This window comes from Scyliorhinus torazame, chromosome 2, assembly GCF_047496885.1.
Source record: "Scyliorhinus torazame isolate Kashiwa2021f chromosome 2, sScyTor2.1, whole genome shotgun sequence".
Lineage (NCBI taxonomy): Eukaryota > Metazoa > Chordata > Chondrichthyes > Carcharhiniformes > Scyliorhinidae > Scyliorhinus > Scyliorhinus torazame.
The window spans coordinates 274,768,582-274,791,297 of record NC_092708.1 but is presented as its reverse complement, the minus strand read 5'-3'; the positions used below and the strand labels follow the sequence as shown (position 1 = coordinate 274,791,297).

The following is a 22,716-nucleotide window of genomic DNA, read 5'->3' as shown; positions in this document are numbered from 1 at the left end:
CTGCTTGCCTTGTAGGCTATGATCTCTCGTCTAATCACGGCCTTCAGTGCCTCCCAAAACGTGGAGGGTGAGACCTTCCCTTTTTGGTTGTTACTAACGTAGTCGCCCATGGCTCGCGCTGTTTTTTGACAGAAGGCCTTGTCGGCCAGGAAGTCCGTGTCCAGCCTCCACGTGGGGTGCTGGACCCAGCCTGTCTCCAACCTCACATCATATAGTGTGAGCGTGGTCAAAGATAACGATCGCGGAGTAGTTCGTTCCCGTAATCCCTGGAAGCACCGATTTCCCCACTGCAAAGAAGTCGATACGGATGTACACGTTGTGCACTTGTGAGAAGTATGAAAATTCCTTCTCTCCCGGGTGCAGGAACCTCCATGGGTCCACCGCCCCCACCTGCTCCATAAATGCTCCTAGTTCCCGAGCCATGCCACTCTTTTTCCCTGCTCTGGGGTTTGATCGGTCGGTCAGTGGGTCCTGCACGCAGGTGAAGTCGCCCCCCATGATCAGTCGTTGTGAGTCAAGGTCGGGGATTTCTGCCATGGTTTTCTTTATGAATTCTGTATCATCCCAGTTGGGAGCGTACACGTTTACCAGTATGACCGGTGCCCCTTCCAGGACACCGCTGACCATGATGTACCGTCCCTCTGGGTCCGTGACTGTCTTGGTTTCTGTATACCTCGTCCTCTTGCGAATTAATATTGCTACCCCCCTGGCCCTCGTCCCGTAGCATGAGTGGTATGTCTGTCCCACCCAGCCCTTTCTTACCAGCAGTCGGTCCTTCTCCCTCAGGTGGATTATCCCTTGTAGGTAGATTATGTCTGCTTTTAGGCTTCTTAGGTGGGTGAAGACTCTGGATCTTTTCACTGGGCTGTTGAGTCCTTTTGCGTTCCAGGTAACAATCCTGGTGGGGGGTTTTCGATCACCCATACTTACCTGGTGGACGCGCACTCTGGGGTTTCCCTTTGTTAGGGGGTCATCCAAAATGGCCACAGTCGCCACTCTCACCATGAGGTCGGGCCCCAGGGCTCTGGGGTTTCTTTTTGTCCAGGGGGCACCCAACATGGCCTCCAGCTATGTGTACGCCACGTGGCTGTGCTCCCTTCACCCTGAGGCCCTCCCGAGTGGCTGTTTGTGGCGCCATCCTGGTTCCTCACCCTGCTCCATGCCCGCCGAGGCCTGTGTTCATGCTGCTTATCTATCTCACCCTTCTCTTTGCTTCTCTTTTGTTCTGCGCTCTCCCCCAACTCCTCTCCCCCCCCAAAGCCCCTCTGCCCTGTCCCTTCCCCCTCTTTGTGCCAGGCGCTCCCTCTCCCCTGAGAGGCGCGCCACGGCCCTCCTTTCTTCCTGCCCTCCCATGTTGGCCCTCCTCGCTAGCACGGTGGCCCTCCTCCCAGTACTTGCCATGCCCTGTTTTGCCTTCCTTTTGCTAGCACTTGTCTCGCCCTCCTGTCCGCCTTTCTCACCCTCATTTAGAACATAAGAACATAAGAACTAGGAGCAGGGTGAGGAACCATCTGGCCCCTCGAGCCTGCTCCACCATTCAATGAGATCATGGCTGATCTTTTGTGGACTCAGCTCCACTTTCCGGCCCGAACACCATAACCCTTAATCCCTTTATTCTTCAAAAAACTATCTATCTTTATCTTAAAAACATTTAATGAAGGAGCCTCAACTGCTTCACTGGGCAAGGAATTCCATAGATTCACAACCCTTTGGGTGAAGAAGTTCCTCCTAAACTCAGTCCTAAATCTACTTCCCCTTATTTTGAGGTTATGCCCCCTAGTTCTGCTTTCACCCGCCAGTGGAAACAACCTCCCCGCATCTATCCTATCTATTCCCTTCATAATCTTGTATGTTTCTATAAGATCCCCCCCCCCCGCATCCTTCTAAATTCCAACGAGTACAGTCCCAGTCTACTCAACCTCTCCTCGTAATCCAACCCCTTCAGCTCTGGGATTAACCTAGTGAATCTCCTCTGCACACCCTCCAGTGCCAGTACGTCCTTTCTCAAGTAAGGAGACCAAAACTGAACACAATACTCCAGGTGCGGCCTCACTAACACCTTATACAATTGCAGCAGAACCTCCCTAGTCTTAAACTCCATCCCTCTAGCAATGAAGGACACAATTCCATTTGCCTTCTTAATCACCTGTTGCACCTGTAAACCAACTTTTTGTGACTCATGCACTAGCACACCCAGGTCTCTCTGCACAGCAGCATGTTTTAATATTTTATCATTTAAATAATAATCCCTTTTTTTTTAACCTTGCTTCGCTCCCCCTCATTGCATTGAGAGATGGAACGAGCCCGGGAACGAGTCAGCACAGTCCCACGCAGTACACCAAACACGTGTGTACAGTTTGTGATCTTATTGTCTCTGTTTGCAGTCTGCCCTCCGCTTTTTGTTCCGATTCTTCCTTTCTTTTCCATCCCCGTCGCTTTCATGATGGCCGTTGTGGCTGTCCCTCTCCCAGTTTGTTCGCTCTACCGAACTCCTCCACCGCCGCTGGGGTGTTAAAAAACAGCTCCTTCCCCTCAAATGTTATCCAGAGTTTGGCCGGGAATAACATCCCAAATTTCCCATTACTTTTGTAGAGTGCTGATTTGGCCCTGTTGAATTCAGCCCTTCTTTTGGCCAGGTCCGCCCCAATGTCCTGGTACACCCTTATGATCTTCCCATCCCACATGCTCGATTTCGTCTGCCGGGCCCACTTTAGGATTTTTTCCCTGTCTTGGAACCTGTGCAGCTTCACGCTAATCGCTCTGGACTGCTTTGGGCCTGGGTCGAAGCGACCTGTGCGCCCTGTCGATTTCTGGGGGGTTTGGAAACTTCTCCCGTCCCACTAGCTTGCCCAGCATTTGGGTGACGTAGCCTGTTGAGTCTCTGCCCTCCATCCCCTCTGGCAGACCCACTATTTTAACATTCTGCCGTCTGGACCTATTTTCCTGGTCCTCCACTTTCCCTCTTAGGCTCCCCTGGGTTGTTACCAGCCTTTTCACCTCGGTTTCCAGAGTTATCATTCTGTCGCTCTGGTCCGAGGCAGCCCTCTCCAACTCCTGAATCGTTTTCTCCTGTGCCTCCACCTCTCTTTCCATGCCATCGATGGTTCGCTGCATTTTGTCCGCTGTCTCCGCCAGCATCTCCTTCATCATTGTGTGGAGCTCCATCCTGTGTGCCCCCCTCATGGCGTTTTATCTCCGTTTTTATCTCCTCCTTTATGGTGTTTATTTCCGTTCTCAGCACGCTTCTCCATTCCTCCCCCTGTGCGGGGATGTTCGCCGCGTCCTGTTCCTGCTCCACTGCTCGGCTCGCCAGCTTTTCCGCTTCCTGGTTCGCCTGAACCTCCGTCTTGCCTCATGGGGCCCTCTGCCTACGCGGCCGCAGCTCCTGCCTTCATCCTTCGCCTTTGCTGCTGCTCCTTCTTACATCTCGCCGTCCCCCTGATTTATTATTATTTGCAGGCATATTTCTGTTATGTGCCTTTCTCTTATTTTTCCTGGGTTTTGGTGCGAAAAAGAAATTATTTTTTTCCAAAGAAAAAAAACCCAAGGTTTTTCCTGGGTTTTGGTGCGAAAAATAAATTCTTTTTTTCCCCCAAAGAAAAAAACCAAGGGTTTTTTCTCCTTTTAAAAACAATTTTTTTTATAAAGTTTTTTTAATTTTCAGGAGAGGGGGAAAAAAAAATGAATACATTTTTTTAAAATGTTTTTGTCTTATTCTCCCCGGGTTCTGACTTTCAGGCTTTTTCTTGTTGTGATCCCCATTCCTCCTCCATGTGCAGCACACGCGACCAGTCTCTCCTCTTTTTTTTCTCTTCAGCCCTGTGGAACGGAGCTTTGGCGCCTGGGCAGGGCGAGGGAGGCAGGAGTTTAATTTTTTTGGAAAACCCCCCAAAAAAGCCACGATTTTGTGGACCTGTGGGAGCCTCTTTGCTGCGGTCGCTCCGTTCGCGAACCCCACCGGAAGTCAGCAGAACATTCTCCCCCCCACCCCCAGTAACAACACAATTGCCCGGAAAAAACTCACTCAGCTCTGCAACAGGCCCCAAATCACTACAGAACGCATTACAGATAACGTCCAAAAAACAAGAAACTTTTTTAACATGAGCGCAGCAGCAAAGTTCAAAGACCTCAGTCCACCTCCAGTCCTTTCCTTCGAGCGAAGTCCATCGCTTCCTCCGGCGACTCAAAATAAAAATGTTGCTCCTCATATGTGACCCAAAGATGGGCCAGATACAACAGTCCAAACTTCACCTTTTTCTTAAAAAGGGTCGACTGTATCTGATTGAATCCCGCTCTTCCCCTGGCCACCTCCGCACTCAGATCCTGATAGATCCGCAGGATACTATTCTCCCATTTACAACTCCGCGTCTGCCTGACCCACCGTAAAATACGCTCCTTGTCCAAGTACCTGTGGAATCTCACCACCATTGCACTCGGGGGGTGGGGGGGGGGGGGTCTCCCACTCGCGGCTTCCTCGCGAGTGCTCTGTGAGCCCTGTCCACTTCCAAGGGTCGGGAGAACGTCCCATCACCCAGTAACTTCTCAAGCATGCCCGCTATGTATGCCTCAGCGTCCGCTCCTTCGGACCCCTCCGGGAGACCGACGATTCCCAAGTTCTGTCGGCGGGACCTATTCTCCAGGGAGAATACAAAACTAGGGATCATAAATACAAGATAAGACACTCCCTGTTCAATCCAATATGGAAATAAGGAATAATGTCTGTACTCAGAGAGTGGTTTGAATGTGGAACCTGTTACCACAGGAAGTGGTTGTGACAAATAGTTCAAATACTTTCAAAAGAAAACAAAATGAATACATGAGAGAAAGGGGAATAGACTGAGATGAGGGAGATGGAATAGGAGGAGACTTGTGTGAAGTCACTTCAGTAGAAAGAACAGGCAGGAGCGGAGGGCCAGGGAGTGGGAGCCTGGAAGTGGAGAGCCCAGGGAGCAGAGGGCATGGGGATACAGAGAGTCTGGAGGGTGGAGAGTCTGAAAGTGGAGGATCTTGTGCAAAGGGCTTGGGGTGGGAGGGTGGAGGGCCTGGGGTTAGAGCGCCTGGGGTGTTTGTGCTTGGGGGTCGGTTGTGGAGCACCCAGGGTATGGGGGGGGGGATGTGAGGGGTGGAGAGGTGGGACTGGCAGGGTGGACAATTGGGGGAGAGACAGGCACACACTGGTTAGGCTGAATGGTCTGTTTGGATTTGGATTTGGATTTTGTTTATTGTCACGTGTACCGAGGTACAGTGAAAAGTATTTTTTTGCGAGCAGCTCAACAGATCATTAAGTACATGAAAATAAAATACATAATAGGGCAACACAAGGTACACAATGTAACTACATAAACACTGGCATCGGGTGAAGCATACAGGGGTGTAGTGTTAATCAGGTCAATATTTGGTTTGCGTATGTGTCACTGTCCAACTTCTAGTTGGCCAGAGTTTGGATCTGATGGAAAGTGTAGGAGGGGATATCAGTGTAACCACCCCACCCTGGATGGTGGGAGAACACAGAGATCAAATTGGCTGCCTGGTGTTTTTTATCTCCCCCCCCCCCCCCCCCCCCACCAACCCTCAGTGTATGCTTCCAGGTTTATCACCCCAGCTTCCCGGCTTCTCTCCCTCCCCAGTATGTCCCTCTGTCCGCTTTATCCCGGACCTGGACCTTGGAAAGAACACCCTATTTACGTGTGTTAATAGTGATATTTAATAGTGATGGGCATGTGTTAGCTGTCACTCACTTTGCTGCCATTTCCCCCAAATCCTTTGTTCTTTGCACCTGTCAGAAAGAAGTTCCCTCCAGCACCTCACAGTTGGAGTGGGGGTCAATTGAAGATTGCTCGTGAGTTTGGTAGTTGCTACAGCCTCACATTACTGTGTAGTGTGTGCAGCACAGAATCAGACCGTTCGGTCCAGCAGATCCCTGCTGGTCTTTATGCTCCAAAAGAGCAGTGTGCTCATGTCCACTTGGGACACTCCAACTTGGCAGCATTTTCTCTCCTTGTTATTTGCAGCAGGGATCGTTTTTCAGCACTAAGGGGAAAAATTCTATTTGCAGTACTGGACTCAAGACGTTATATCAGAACATTTGGAAAACATTAATGGGATTGGACAAAGCCAGCATGGTTTTATGAAAGGCAAATTATGCTTAACAAATCTATTGGAATTTTATGAGGGTGTGACTAGTAGAATCCATAAGGGAGAACCAGTGGATGTGGTGTATTTGGACTTTCAGATAAAGTCCCTAATAAGATGTTAGTGGGCAAAATTAAAGTACATAGGGTGGGGGGTAATGTCTTGACATGGATCGAGAATTGGTTGTCAGACAGGAAACAGAAAGTGAGAATAAATGGGTCTTTTTCTGAGTAGTGGGCAGTGACTAGTGGGGTATCGCAGGGATCAGTGCTGTCCATGATTTTTTAAAATTACCTGGAACAGGGAACCAAATGTATCATTTTCAAGTTTGCTTATGACACAAATTATGAGTTATGAGGAGGATACAAGGAGGCTGCAAGGTGATTTGGACAAGAATAGTGAGCAGTGTAACGCCTGGCAGATGCAGTACAACGTGGCTAAATGTGAAGTATTTCACACTTCGGTGTGAAAAACAGAAGGAAGGGTATTATTTAAATTGGGAAGTGTGGACGTGTTAAAGGACCTGGGTGTGCCTATACACCAGTCAATAAAAGTGGAGAGGCAGGTGCAGCAAGCAATTAGGAAGGCAAATGATGGGTTCCTCCCGGTGTTCCGGTTTCCGCCCACCATCCAAAGAAGTGCAGGTTAGGTGGATTGGCCATGCTAAATCGCCACTTCGTGTCCAAAGATGCATCGGTTAGGTGGGGTTATTGGGCGGTGGGAATAGACGGGGGAATGGGCCTAGGTAGGATGCTTGAGTCAGTGCAGATTCGATGGGACGAATAGCCTCCTTCTGTACTCTAGGAATTCTATGGTTCTATTCTATATTATGTTTGCCTTTATTGCAAGAGGACTCGAGTTCAGAAGTAGAGATGTCTTACTGCGGTTATACAGGGCCTTGGTGAGACCACACCTGAGTACTGCGTGCAGTTTTGGTCTCCCTACCCAAGAAAGGATATATTTGCCACAGAGGGAGTGCAGGGAAGGTTTGCTAGGCTGATACTGGGGTTGGCAGGACTGTCCTATGAGGAGAGGTTGTTTTGACTGAACCTGTAACCACTAGAGTTTAGAAGGATGAGAGGAGATCTGATTGAAATGTATAAAATTCTAACAGGGCTGGACAGACTGGATGCAGTGAGGATGGTTTCCCTGGTTGGGGAATCTAGAATCAGGAGACACTGTCTCAGGATATGAGGTAGACCATTTAGGACTGAGCTGAGGAGAAACGTCTTCACTCAAAGGGTAGTGAACTTGTGGAATTCTCTACCATAGAAGGCAGTGGAGGTCAAGTCACAAAATGTATTCAAGAAAGAGTTAGATCATTTTTTAGATTTTAATGGCATCAAGGGGTATGGGGGAAAGTGGGAATATGGCCTTGAGCTCGAGGAGCAGCCATGATCATATTGAATGACGGAGCAGGCTCGACGGGCCGATTGGTCTCCTGCTCCTGGTTTCTGTTTCTATAGGAAATGAAATGTTCTGTGTTTCAGATTATTAGCCAGGAGCGTAATCAAGGAATAGATTATGAATATTATCAGTCACGATACCGGAGAAAACCACAAGGTTACTTCTGGAGTGTTGGGTCCTGGAGTTTGTGCAGCAAAGAGTGTGGGAGTGGTGAGTGATGGCAGGTTTCAAAATTCTTCTTAAATCTTAAATGAAACACTTTTGGAAATAGGTCAACAGCAATTTGCATTACACCTTTAATGTGTTACTGACCCAGATAAAGAGAGATTAAGGCAGATAACCAAATGTTTGGTCAAAGGGAAAGATCCAGACAGGGAACTTCCGATCATTGGAAGAGCTCCCCCTGTTGGAGGTGCCATTTTTCAGATGAAACTTGGGCTCAATCTGCTTGTTCGAATGGACGTAAAGTATCCCACGGCACCATTTCATCGAAGAGCAGGGGAGTTCTATCTGGTGTCCTGGCCAATATTATCTCTCAATTAACCAGAACTGCGACTAAGTGCTCCCGCCAGAAGGAAGCCAGAGCGATTCCCGGCGGTGCTAAGGGGGACCCCATCGTACCATGCTAAGGTCCTTGGAAAATCTTTATAGCTGAATCAACTTTTCTGTGCCATTCCACGGCACACCAGGGTCCACGCTGCAAATGCGAGGGATGGGACCTCATCTCTCTGATAGGTCCCGCACCTCTGAGAATCCCCGGGGGGGCAGCTGCCGTATTCTCCGTGGCCGGTTTTCGGGCGGGGGCGGGATTCACACCACGCCGGTCGGGGGCCGTTGGCAGCGGCTCCCCCCGGAAATTCTCCGGGCCCCGATGGGCCAAGCGGACGTCCGGTGTTGGCCATTCCCGTTGGCGTGTGTTAGACATGGTCCCACACGGCTGGACCTGACAGGTAAGTCGACTGGGGGTGGCGCGGGGGATCCGACCCCGGGGGGGGCCCCCCACGGTGGCCTGGCCCGCAATCGAGGCCCACCCATCTGCGGGCGGGCCTGTGGGGGCTCTTCTTCCTTCCGCGCTGGCCCCTGTAGGGCTCCGCCATGGCCGGCATGGAGAAGACACTCCCCTGCGCATGCGGCAGAATACGCCAGCCGGTCTGCGCATGCGTGGGATCACGCTGGCTCTTTGGCGCAGGCGCAGAGAGGCGCAGTCCCTTTGGCGCCGGCTAGCGCGGCGCCGGCTGGAGCGGCGCCAACCCCTCTGGCGTCCACCTAGCCCCTGGAAGTGAGGAGAATTCCGCTACTTCCGCTCGGCCCGACGCCGGAGTGGTTCGCGCCGTTTTTGATGCCGGCGTCGAGCCATCGCGCCGATTGCGGAGAATCCCGCTGCAGAGCTTCCATTTTAAAGGGTGCTCCAAACTCAAAAAGCTGCTGCAGCCCCTCCAATGCCCCCACTCACAGATGCTGGCAGGGCAACCCCCACCCACACCTCAGCACTCCCCCACTGCAGCCCCATCCCAGTTCCTCATTCGCCCCCCATCCTCAATACCCCACCCCCCCCATCAGGGCTAGCCCATTAGCAGTGCCAACCTGGCATTTTGCAGTCTGAAGGATGGCAAGATGGTAAGTACCCTCCCAACAATTACATCAGGGTGCCAAGCGGTCCTTCATGGGAAGTGAAAGTTGGAGGGTGAGGGGCGGATGCCCCTGACTGGGGAGCTCGTACTCCGCAAGGACCATGGGGAAGATAATCATTCTCACCTCGTAGGCCCCATTCGGGATATTACATTCCTCACCCCCCCCCCCCCCCCAAAGTGTGAAGACCCCTTCGACAACCAACGAGGAGGAGGAGCAGGAGGAGGACGTCAGGCCCTCTTCAGCTCCGGAAAGTCATCATTTAGCTGATGAACTGGATCCATCGGCATATACCTCACTGTTGAATGCCATCTGTGGCAGGAACGTCGCAGCGGATGACCATCAGGAGGCGGTTGGATTATGGAGTCGGCCTCCGAGATCTCAGAGATCTGCATCCCCGTTCACAGTTGGAAGAGACAATGTCGGGCTGGTCGGCATCGAGAGAGACAGGAGGCGTCACAGCAGGCTGGTTCAGCAATGGAGCCGGAGGATCCAGGAAGGGTTTCTTTCGAAGAACCTCCCAATGGAGCAACCTCCACCAACAAATGTGATCCCAATGCCATCTCATCAGTTGCCCCCAAACCTGAACTTGGTAAGAAACTGGTCCTGTTTGACAATGACAATTCCAGAGAGCCAGCAAGTACAGTCGTTGACGTTACGAACGAAGAGGTCGACATTGAACCAGGCAACGCGCTTTGAAATCTTGGTTCCGGCACCTTTGCACCAATGTCTGGTAGAATCAAACTCAGTCAGATACGACCCCTACAACCGATTAATATCTCTGATGTGGAGATGCCGGCGTTGGACTGGGGTGAGCACAGTAAGAAGTCTTACAACACCAGGTTAAAGTCCAACAGGTTTGTTTCGATGTCACTAGCTTTCGGAGCGCTGCTCCTTCCTCAGGTGAATGAAGAGGTATGTTCCAGAAACACATATATAGACAAATTCAAAGATGCCAAACAATGCTTGGAATGCGACCATTAGCAGGTGATTAAATCTTTACAGATCCAGAGATGGGGTGACCCCAGGTTAAAGAGGTGTGAATTGTACCAAGCCAGGACAGTTGGTAGGGTTTTGCAGGCCAGATGGTGGGTGAATGTAATGCGACATGAATCCCAGGTCCCAGTTGAGGCCGCACTCATGTGTGCGGAACTTGGCTATAAGTTTCTGCTCGGCGATTCTGCGTTGTCGCGCATCCTGAAGGCCGCCTTGGAGAACGCTTACCCGGAGATCAGAGGCTGAATGCCCTTGACTGCTGAAGTGTTCCCCGACTGGAAGGGAACATTCCTGCCTGGTGATTGTTGCGCGATGTCCGTTCATTCGTTGTCGCAGCGTCTGCATGGTCTCGCCAATGTACCACGCTTCGGGACATCCTTTCCTGCAGTATGGCTACCATCGATTAATATCTCAGCAGGGGCCATCCCAGTTACTGCTTGCAGCGTAGTCATGTATTTTCTTTTATTCGTTCATGGGACGTGGGCGTCGCAGGCTGTGCCAGCATTTATTCCCCATCCCTAATTGCCCTTGAGGGGGCAGTTAAGAGTCAACCACATTGCTGTGGGTCTGGAGTCACATGAAGGCCAGACCAGTTAAGGATGGCAGATTTCCTTCCCTAAAGGTCATTAGTGAACCAGATGGGTTTTTATGAGAATCAGCAATGGTTTTATGATCATCATTACCACTACGCCACTGCTTCCTCTCTGTATGAGAATAAAAATGTGCTAGTCTGGTATCTATCGAGTCTGTATCTTTAGCCCCCGTTTAACCGTCTCACGGTCCTCTCTGCCAAGCCGTCCGTGCTGGATGGTATGGGGCAATGCGGACATGGCAAATCCCTTTGCCTTTCACAAAAGCGGCAAATTCTTTGCTCATGGAAGAGGCTCTGTTATCTGTCATGAGTACCTCAGGGATTTCATGGGTGGAAAAAGTAATGTGCAATCGCTTGACGGTCGCCGGGAGGTGATTGTCGCCATCTTGTGGCTCTCCAACTACCTTGAGTGGGCGTCCTCCAAAATGAGGAACATTGAATCCAAGAAGGGACTGGCGAAATCAGCCTGTATGCGAACCCAAGGTTGCTCCGCTCATTCCCTAGGGTGTAGGGGTGCCACCGCGGGGAGCTTCTAGTGCTCTTGACAGATGGAAATTTATTGCGCTAACGTCTTGATATCTGTGTCCAAACCCAGCCACCAGATGTAGCTTCTCGCCAGCATCTTAACTTTGCCTATTGTAAAGGTCCTTCAATACGATTGCCTGGCACTTCAGGGGAGCAACAACCCTCGGGCCACACAGGAGGATACCGTCTTCCACGTCAATTCTGAGAACTTTGAGGAAAAAGCCTTCAACTCCCCTGGAAGCTGTCGACGCTGTCCGCCCTATAGCAGCAGATGACTCACCTTGGCTAGTAGGGGGTCAGTTTGCATCCAGTCATGAACACATGTTGCAGTGACTTTGTCTGACGTGTGGTGTTTGCGGATTGTGTCTGCAGGGGAAGACTGCTCAACTCATCAGCATGCGTAATGCGGGTCCCTGGCCAGTGCTCGAAAGAGTATTCGTAAGCAGCCAGTAACAAGGCCCAGTGCTGAACTCTCGCAGTCGCAATTGGTAGGATCGTCTTGTCTTCATGGAAGAGGCCAAACAATGGCTTGTGATCCATGACGCTAAAGAAATGGCGGTCATAGCCGTACTGCTGAAACCGCTTTACACCAAATAGACCTTCCTTTTCTATCTGGGCATATTTCTTCTCAGCCACAGCCAGTGTCTGAGGGCTAAAGCCGTAACAAGCTAGGGCGGCTTCCCTGTACAACAAAGAGGGGAAGGGGAACTGATTGGTGCCCATTAACTACTGGAGTAACGGTGGACCCCACAATATTCCCCTGTATAATTGGCCAAACGAGTCACCGTGACAGCCAAATTCAAAGTATGCACATCTCATTTGATCAGATTAATGTGCTCTGCGCCATCACCTGTAGAAAAAACTAGAAGCAGAGGACACCATCTCAGATTAAAGGGACGATCCTTTAAAACAGAGATGAGGAGGCATTTCTTCAGCCAGAGGGTGGTGAATCTGTGGAACTCTTTGCAGCAGAAGGCTGTGGAGGCCAAATCACTGAGTGTTTTTAAGTTAGAGATAGATAGGTTCTTGATTAATAAGGGGATCAGGGGTTATGGGGAGAAGGCAGGAGAATGGGGAAGAGAAAAATATCAGCCGTGATTGAGTGGCGGAGCAGACTCGATGGGCCGAGTGGCCTAATTCTGCTCCTATGAATAACTAGGGTAAGAGTAGGGCCAGTCAAGGACAGTAGTGGAAAGTTGTGCTTGGAGTCAGAGGAGATAGGAGAGGTGCTAAATGAATATTTTTCGTCAGTATTCACACAGGGAAAAGACAATGTTGTCGAGGAGAATGCTGAGATTCAGGCTACTAGACTAGAAGGGCTTGAGGTTCATAAGGAGGAGGTGTTAACAATTCTGGAAAGGGTGAAAATAGATAAGTCCCCTGGGCCGGATGGGATTTATACTAGGATTCTCTGGGAAGCTAGGGAGGAGATTGCTGAGCCTTTGGCTTTGATCTTTAAGTCATCTTTGTCAACAGGAATAGTGCCAGAAGACTGGAGGATAGCAAATGTTGTCCCCTTGTTCAAGAAGGGGAGTAAAGACAACCCCGGTAACTAAAGACCAGTGAGCCTTACTTCTGTTGTGGGCAAAATCTTGGAAAGGTTTATAAGAGATAGGGGGCGAGATTCTCCGACCCCCCGCCGGGTCGGAGAATCGCCGGGGGCTGGCGTGAATCCCGCCCCTGCCGGTTGCCAAAGTCTCCGGCACCGGATATTCGGCGGGTGCGGGAATCGCGCCGCGCCGGTTGGCGGCCCCCCCCCCCCGCGCGATTCTCCGGCCCAGATGGGCCGAAGTCCCGCCGCTAAAATGCCGGTCCAGCCGGCGTATATCAAACCACCTACCTTACCGGCGGGACAAGGCGGCGCGGGTGGGCTCCGGGGTCCTGGGCGGGGCGCGGGACGATCTGGCCCCGGGGGGTGCCCCCACGGTGGCCTGGCCCGCGATCGGGGCCCACCGATCCGCGGGCGGGCCTGTGCCGTGGGAGCACTCTTTCCCTTCCGCCTCCGCCACGGTCTCCACCATGGCGGAGGCAGAAGAGACTCCCTCCACTGCGCATGTGCGGGAATGCCGTCAGCGGCTGCTAACGCTCCCGCGCATGCGCCGCCCGGAGATGTCATTTCCACGCCAGCTGGCGGGGCACCAAAGGCCTTTTCCGCCAGCTGGCGGGGCGGAAATTCGTCCGGCGCCGACCTAGCCCCTCAATGTTGGGGCTCAGCCCCCAAAGATGCGGAGCATTGCACACCTTTGGAGCTGCGCGATGCCCGACTGATTTGCGCCGTTTTGGGCGCCAGTCAGCGGACATCGCGCCGTTTCCGGAGAATTTCACCCAGGGTGTATAATCATCTGGAAAGGAATAATTTGATTAGAGATGGTCAACACGGTTTCGTGAAGGGTAGGTCGTGCCTCACAAACCTTATTGAGTTCTTTGAGAAGGTGACCAAACAGGTGGATGAGAGTAAAGCAGTTGATGTGGTGTATATGGATTTCAGTAAAGCGTTTGATCAGGTTCCCCACGGTAGGCTACTGCAGAAAATACGGAAGCATGGGATTCAGGGAGATTTAGCAGTTTGGATCAGAAATTGGCTAGCTGGAGGAAGACAAAGGGTGGTGATTGATGGGAAGTGTTCAGACTGGAGTCCAGTTACTAGTGGTGTACCACAAGGATCTGTTTTGGGGCCACTGCTGTTTGTCATTTTTATAAATGACCTGGAGGAGAGCGTAGAAGGGTGGGTGAGTAAATTTGCAGATGACACTAAAGTCGGTGGAGTTGTGGACAGTGCGGAAGGATGTTACAAGTTACAGAGGGACATAGATAAGCTGCAGCGCTGGGCTGAGAGGTGGCAAATGGAGTTTAATGCAGAAAAGTGTGAGGTGATTCATTTTGTAAGGAATAACAGGAAGACAGAGTACTGGGCTAATGGTAAGATTGTTGGCAGTGTGGATGAGCAGAGAGATCTCGGTGTCCATGTACATAGATCCCTGAAAGTTGCCACTCAGGTTGAGAGGGTTGTTAAGAAGGCGTACAGTGTGTTAGCTTTTATTGGTAGAGGGATTGAGTTTCGGAGCCATGAAGTCCTGTTGCAGCTGTACAAAACTCTGGTGCGTCCTCATTTGGAGTATTGCGTGCAATTCTGGTCGCCACATTATAGGAAGGATGTGGAAGCATTGGAAAGGGTGCAGAGGAAATTTACCAGAATGTTGCCTGGTATGGAGGGAAGATCTTATGAGGAAAGGCTGAGGGACTTGAGGCTGTTTTCGTGAGAGAGAAGGTTAAGAGGTGACTTAATTGAGGCATACAAGACGATCAGAGGATTGGATAGGGTGGACAGTGTGAGCCTTTTTCCTCGGATGGTGATGTCTAGCACGAGGGGACATAGCTTTAAATTGAGGGGAGATAGATATAAGACAGATGTCAGAAGTAGGTTCTTTACTCAGAGAGTAGTAAGGGCGTGGAATGCCCTGCCTGCAACAGTAGTGGACTCGCCAACACTAAGGGCATTCAAATGGTCATTTGATAGACATATGGACGATAAGGGGATAGTGTAGATGGGCTTTAGAGTGGTTTCACAGGTCGGCGCAACATCGAGGGCCGAAGGGCCTGTACTGCGCTGTAATGCTCTATGTTCTATGTCTTATGGTCTTATCACAGAAATGGCAACTCCCATATCGAACTCCATTTGGAGCATATGGCCATTCACCTGTACCAGAACACGAATAGGGGTCACATGGGGCGCTGTCAAACTGTTCAGCTGCAACTCAGCCTCTTCCTAGGCCTATTCTGGGTCATCCAGATGCAAGGCCCGGCCCCGGGGCTGACGCCTACCTCGGCCAGGGCACCTGGAGTGCTGGCCCTCCTGCTGCTTGCGAGTATGCTTTGACCAGCGCCCACATCGAATAGGTGTCTTATGCCGTGGCTGCAAACCCGGGTCAGAAGGAGGCCATTCGACCCATGAAGGCTGCACCAACTCTAAATAGTGGACTCTACCCATTTCCATTCTCTTATCCACCCCACCGTAACCCCATAACCTAACTTGCACATACCTGGACACTAAGGGGTACTTTAGCACGGCCAATCCACCCAACCCACATATCTTTGGACTGTAGGAGGTAACCGGAGTACCCGGAGGAAACCCAAGCAGACACTGGGAGGACGTACAAAGGGCAGACAGTGGGCCAAGGCAGGAATTGAACCCTGGTCCCTGGCGCTGTGAGAAAGCAATACTAGCCACCGTGCCGCCCCCCCCCATATGTCAAAATCGGGCCTGACTCGCCTTCAGTCAAGTCTGCGGACATCCCACATCTCAGCGGCCGGCTCTTCCCCCAGAGGCCAGAGTCACTGCGACATCCGGTTTGGGCAGCGGGGATACCCCATGAGGGGCGATGCCCTAAAACGTTCACCTCCATCTCTTGGACACCATATTTCATGCTTTCCCAGGACAAAGAGATCTGCGGCGCCCGCTGAAAGGTCAGGAAGATTTCACCCAAAAGTTTTTCTGTGTTTCCGCATTATTTATACCGCAGACCAAACGGTCGTGGGGCATATTAGATAAAGCAGTAGCCACAAAACTCGGCTATCTTCCGTAGCCGTGATACAAATTCAGTGATGGATTACCGGGGGACCTCTCCACCGTATTAAACCAATATCTTTGAACGATCACTGATGGAGTTGGGTTAAAGTATTGCGCCACAAGTGCCATGAGTTGGTTGATTGTGTATCTGGTGCCACTGACTACGGATCACTCTGAATGTGTGCGCTCTGCAGGCCATCAACAGTTTGACCGTCTGGTGCTCATTCTCCGTGATGTCGTTGACCCGGTAAAACATAAGAAATAGGAGCAGGAGTAGGTCATCTGGCCCCTCGAGCCTGCTCCACCATTCAATGAGATCATGGCTGATCTTTTGTGGACTCAGCTCCACTTTCCCGCCCGAACACCATAACCCTTTATTCCTTTAATTTTTAAACTAGAACTAATGCATCCTTTCTGCGTACTGATTCCAGTCTTCAACACCAGTGTTAAATGCATCTAACCACCCAAGCAGAGGCATGGTGAATCAAGCAAATCCAAACCTGAGTCCTGAAAATCGGGGAGATGGCACAGCTGAGTCGGTCGCAGCACCGACAACAAACTAGTTTACTCCTCGTCGCCAGTTTAATAAGGACAAGGGGAGTCCACACTGAGTAAAAATAAAGAAACATAGTTTTATTTACAATACAGTATATACACTGCTCGGCAGGTCCCTACCAGGTTCTTCTTTGGTCTGTGTCTTACCGGCTGACCGTTTATATTCAGAGCTTAATAGTGGGGGAGCTAGAGCAGCACGGTGGCGGAGTGGTTAGCCCTGCTGCCTCACGGTGCCGAGGTCCCAGGTTCGATCCCGGCTCTGGGTCACTGTACGTGTGGAGTTTGCACATTCTCCCCATGTTTGCATGGGTTTCGCCCCCGCAACCCAAAGATGTGCAGATTAGGAGGATTGGCCACGCTAAATTGCCCCTTAATTGGGAAAAATGAATTGGGTACTCTAAATTTAAAAAAAAAAATAGTGGGGGAGCTCGTATTTTGCAAGGACCACGGGGACGATAATCATTCCCACCCCGTTGGTCCTGTGCGGGATATTACAATTGTACTTCAAAAGTACTGAATGGACTGTAAAAATATTTTGGGATGTTCTGAAGTTGTGAAAGGCGCTATAGAAATGCAAATCTTTCACTGATCACACCATGATCTTTATCATGTGCCTTGAAGGGCAGATGAGGCCTCCATTGAACATCGAATGGAGACTCCCATGAGTGTGGTGCCCTCTTGGTGCTGTGTTGAAATGTATAACTTCAGGATTAAATTCTTGGATCCTGAGGTAGGCCTTGAATCCCCAACCTTCTGGCGCGGACCAGCAGGGACATGCTGGCTCTGCAGCAGTGGTCAAGTCTCTCCAGGTATGTGGGAGGCCAGAAGCAGTGTGAAAGGACAGATTCCACGGGAGCACTGCACTTTGTCTTATCACTCATCCTTGCAAATAAACCAGGCACAATCTTAAAGCAAAGTTTCCAAGCTCAAGTCTACTTCTAGTTATCCTTGTGAGTTGAAGTGATTTTCTTTGACGGTTCATCCCAACTGAAGATTCCTCCGACTTGCACAACATCAGTTTGGTTCTCAGAGTTCACCAATGCCCAGAAGTTACAGTGAGACCAAGAGGAATTTCATCATGTGTGTTGCTTCTTTTACTTTGAACAAATATTGAGCTAGAGCGGCTGATCTATTTTGTTGAAATAAGTAATTTTGAGTGTCTGATTATCCTTCCTTGATTTTGTGTTAAAGAAAATAAATTGCCTTAGGGACATTGGACCAATGTTTCAATAAATACTGGTTCTCTCGGTTTCTGCTTCTGAAAGAACTAAGGTGCTTACAGGTATTAACAGAAATTCTGCAAATAGGAAATTGGTTTGTATTTTTTTAAACTGTTTCTCATCGCAGTAAATGTATTCTGCACAGTCGGTCATAATGGAATAAAGGAACCTTGCTGAATCTCTTTGTGCTGCAAGAGGGGTTTGACCTCTCTTCCTGTGCTCCCACAATCCTTCCTGAACCATTTCCTTTTCTATTATTCCACAGGTTATCAGACACGGCTTGTGTTCTGCACCATTGACAATGAGGCCTATCCCGATTATTTATGCAGAAACCAAGTACGACCTAACAGCAACAAAACCTGCAACACTCAGACCTGTCCGCGCACTAAACGGTGAGAGAGCACCAGTCTGATCTTAAAATTATACAATAATCCAAATATTCAGGCATCATCCATTGCTCAGCAGCTAATAACATTCCCAGAGGTACCTGGGATAATAACACTCACAAACCTTCTTAGGGTAATAACATTCCCAACATTTCCAGGGTAATAACAGTCTCAATATTTCAGGGGATAATAACAATCCCAATATTTTGGGGGTAATAACAATCCCAATATTTCCATGAGTAATAACATTCCCAATCCTTCTGGGACAATAACATTCCAAAAGATAATAAAATTCCCAATATTTCCAGCGATAATAAATTCCCAATATTTCCGGGGATAATAACACTCCCACTATTTCCAGGCTAATGGCATTCCCAATATTTCTGGGGTGTTAACATTCCCAATATTTCCATGAGTAATAAAACTCTCAATATTTCCAGGGTAATAACATTCCCAATATTTCCATGAACACAGAACACAGAACGATACAGTGCAGTACAGGCCCTTCGGCCCACGATGTTGCACCGAAACAAAAGCCATCTAACCTACACTATGCCATTATCATCCATATGCTTATCCAATAAACTTTTAAATGCCCTCAATGTTGGCGAGTTCACTACTGTTGCAGGTAGGGCATTCCACGGCCTCACCACTCTTTGCATAAAGAACCTACCTCTGACCTCTGTCCTATATCTATTACCCCTCAGTTTAAAGCTATGTCCCCTCGTGCCAGCCACTTCCATCCACGGGAGAAGGCTCTCACTGTCCACCCTATCCAACCCCCTAATCATTTTTTATGCCTCTATTAAGTCTCCTCTTAACCTTCTTCTCTCCAATGAAAACAACCTCAAGTCCATCAGCCTTTCCTCATAAGATTTTCCCTCCATACCAGGCAACATCCTGGTAAACCTCCTCTGCACCCGCTCCAAAGCCTCCACGTCCTTCCTATAATGCGGTGACCAGAACTGTATGCAATACTCCAAATGCGGCCGTACCAGAGTTTTGTACAGCTGCAACATGACCTCCTGACTCCGGAACTCAATCCCTCTACCAATAAAGGCCAACACTCCATAGGCCTTCTTCACAACCCTATCAACCTGGGTGGCAACTTTCAGGGATCTATGTACATGGACACCTAGATCCCTCTGCTCATCCACACTTCCAAGATCTTTACCATTAGCCAAATATTCCGCATTCCTGTTATTCCTTCCAAAGTGAATCACCTCACACTTCTCTACATTAAACTCCATTTGCCACCTCTCAGCCCAGCTCTGCAGCTTATCTATGTCCCTCTGTAACCTGCTACATCCTTCCACACTGTCGACAATACCACCGACTTTAGTGTCGTCTGCAAATTTACTCACCCACCCTTCTGCGCCTTCCTCTAGGTCATTGAGTAATAACACTCTCCATATTTCATGAGGTAATAACATTCCCAGTATTTCTGAGGGTAATAACATTCTCAACATTACTGGGGGTAATAACACTCCCAATATTTCTGGGTTATAACAAACATAGAAACATATTTAGAAAATAGGAGCAGGGGGAGGCCATTCGGCCCTTTGAGCCTGCTCCGCCATTCATTATGATCATCGCTGATTAGCAGGTTCAATAACCTGATCCCGCCTTGATTCCTTTAACCCCAATAACATTTCCAATATTTCTGTGATAATAACATTCCCAGTGGTTCTGAGAGTGAATAAAATTCCCCAATTCTTCTTCGCAAAGATGCTGACATATGGGTAGATCTTCATCTGAGGTTCAAACATGACAAGGGGGTTGAGAACAGGCTGTTGCTAGGGAGAGGGACGTAGTCAGTAGGCAGAGAATGGAGCATGAGGGTATACCAAAAACAATGGCTTCAATCTTCCCAATATTTAATTGGAGGAAATTCCTGTTCAGCCAGTGCTGGATGTTTAATAAGCAACAGCAAAGTTATAGAGTGAGGTGGTGAAATAGAGTTGGATGTTGTAGGTAAAATGTAGGTAGATGTTGTGAAAACCTTCACTGTGTATTCGAATGATGGCGCTGAAGGTAAGCATGGAGATGTGAAACAGGAGGGGACCAAGGATAGATCCTTGGAGTTCCTTCTTAATTGACTTGTGGAACAATTTTCAGAGGCTGAATACCCTATTCCTGCTTTTCACATTTTAAACACACAAATCAACCAACTTTCTATGAATTGTATATTGGAGTCAAATCTAATCAAAATTTTTTTAAAGCAAATATTTATTCCATGTGTAAGGATTTCATTCATAAACCGACCGAGTGCATGGACTTGGAACCAGTGCGTGAAGGCAAGAGTTTACAGGTAACCAAGGCAGCTGCTATGGGATGGGCAGACTCACAAGATAATTAAATCAAGGGGGAGCAAAATGATTCTTAATTTACATTTTCTTTTGCTTTGTAGAGTTTAGGCAAAGTGTGTTGTGTGCTTTTATAGTGGAGTTAGAGCTTGCTTGGTGTGGGATCTGAGGCCTGGCAGTGTTGCTGCTTGTGTTTTTCCTGTCGGGCTGCTATCTTGCATTAGAGATGATGAGAATTCCTTGCATAGCAGATTGGGGTATGGTGTCTGATTGTACCTTTCAGTTCTGCAATTTGTGTTTCCACAGAGCCAGGTACAAGGTGAGTTACAATAGATATCCAGCTTCACAATCAGTCAGCTAATTATTACTAGCCTGTACTCTGCCCAGTGACAACTCAACCCGACGGATTGGCATTCTTCAAGTGTACTCCCACATACTGGTGGAGAGTCTTTTTCGACATATGTAAACATTTTAACCAACAAAATAATTTATCCTGTAATCCAGAAGTGAATTAGAAACAATAAGATTCTAAATTTAAAAGAGCAAAGGAAATCTGACATTCACTCTTGCATTCTTTCCTTCTTTTGATCCAATGTACCTGCTCTGAATATTCCAAACTGCTGTCAGATTTCAGGAGTCCCTCCTGTCAATTCACACGAAGCCTATCCCCCACTTCCTCAAACTCATGAGTCATCAACAATTACATGGGAGGCGCTCATCGCTACGCACTTGCGTATGCCTATCTGCACACATCTGTTTGTCTGTGCACATACGCCTGCCTGTGCGCGTGCATGCATCCGTCTGTGTGCGTGCGTCTGTCTGCACTTGTCTGACTGTGCACGTGCATCTGTCTGAACGTGTGCCTGTCTGTGCGTGTGCATCTGTGAACTTGCGTTTGTGCGTCTGTGCTCGTGCATCTGTGCACGTGTGTCAGTGCTCATGCATCTATGCGTGTGCGTCAGTCAGTGAATGTGCATCTGTGCATGTGTGCTCGTGCATCTGTCTGTGCACGTGTGTCTATGAACGTGCATCTGTCTGTGCATGTGCGTCTGTCTGCGTATGCGTCTGTCTGTGAACATACGTGTCTCATGGTGGGTGCGACTGTCTGAACATGCGTCTCAGTGCACGTGTGTCTGTTTTGGAGAACAGCAGCAGCCAGAGCAGTGGTACCACGGCTGGCTCTGATGTTCAGCAGGGAGGGTCAAAGCGCAGAAGAGCAAAAGTAATAGGGGACTCTATAGTCAGGGGCACAGATAGGCGCTTCTGTGGACGTGAAAGAGACTCCAGGATGGTATGTTGCCTCCCTGGTGCCAGGGTCCAGGATGTCTCCGAACGGGTAGAGGGCATCCTGAAGGGGGAGGGCAAACAGGCAGAGGTCATTGTACATATTAGTACTAACGACATAGGCAGGAAGGGGCATGAGGTCCTGCAGCAGGAGTTCAGGGAGCTAGGCAGAAAGTTAAAAGACAGTACCTCTAGGGTTGTAATCTCGGGATTACTCCCTGTGCCACGTGCCAGAGAGGCTAGAAATAGGAAGATAGAGCAGACAAACACGTGGCTAAACAGCTGGTGTAGGAGGGAGGGTTCCTGTTATCTGGACCACTGGGAGCTCTTCCGGGCAGGTTTAACCTATATAAGAAGGACGGGTTGCATCTAAACTGGAGAGGCATAAATATCCTGGCCGCGAGGTTTGCTAGTGTCAGACGGGAGGGTTTAAACTAGTATGGCAGGGGGGTGGGCACGGGAGCAATAGGTCAGAAGGTGAGAGCATTGAGGGAGAACTAGGGAATAGGGACAGCGTGGCTCTGAGGCAGAGCAGACAGGGAGAAGTTGCTGAACACAGCGGGTCTGGTGGCCTGAAGTGCATATGTTTTAATGCAAGAAGTATTACGGGTAAGGCAGATGAACTTAGAGCTTGGATTAGTACTTGGAACTATGATGTTGTTGCCATTACAGAGACCTGGTTGAGGGAAGGGCAGGATTGGCAGCTAAACGTTCCAGGATTTAGATGTTTCAGGCGGGATAGAGGGGGATGTAAAAGGGGTGGCGGAGTTGTGCTACTGGTTAGGGAGGATATCACAGCTGTACTGCGGGAGGACACCTCAGAGGGCAGTGAGGCTATATGGGTAGAGATCAGGAATAAGAAGGGTGCAGTCACAATGTTGGGGGTTTACTACAGGCCTCCCAACAGCCAGCGGGAGATAGAGGAGCAGATAGGTAGACAGATTTTGGAAAAGAGTAAAACAACAGGGTTGTGGTGATGGGAGACTTCAACTTCCCCAATATTGACTGGGACTCACTTAGTGCCAGGGGCTTAGACGGGGCGGAGTTTGTAAGGAGCATCCAGGAGGGCGTCTTAAAACAATATGTGGACAGTCCAACTAGGGAAGGGGCGGTACTG

The 22,716-nt window shown here is 49.5% G+C and overlaps 1 protein-coding gene across 6 annotated transcripts in view; it reads left to right on the top strand.

Annotated features, from left to right (window-relative positions):
• The window catches only part of paplna (papilin a, proteoglycan-like sulfated glycoprotein), a 471,035-nt gene that overhangs the window by 281,939 nt on the left and 166,380 nt on the right, over window positions 1–22,716 (top strand). For 5 of the 6 annotated variants that reach the window (XM_072487762.1, XM_072487759.1, XM_072487751.1 and 2 more), the window contains exons 9-11: window positions 7,623–7,749; window positions 17,889–18,015; window positions 20,255–20,320. In XM_072487762.1, coding sequence (XP_072343863.1) covers window positions 7,623–7,749; window positions 17,889–18,015; window positions 20,255–20,320 — 320 coding nt within the window. The remainder of the gene's footprint in view (window positions 1–7,622; window positions 7,750–17,888; window positions 18,016–20,254; window positions 20,321–22,716) is intronic. The other variant, XM_072487760.1, reaches the window with a different exon arrangement.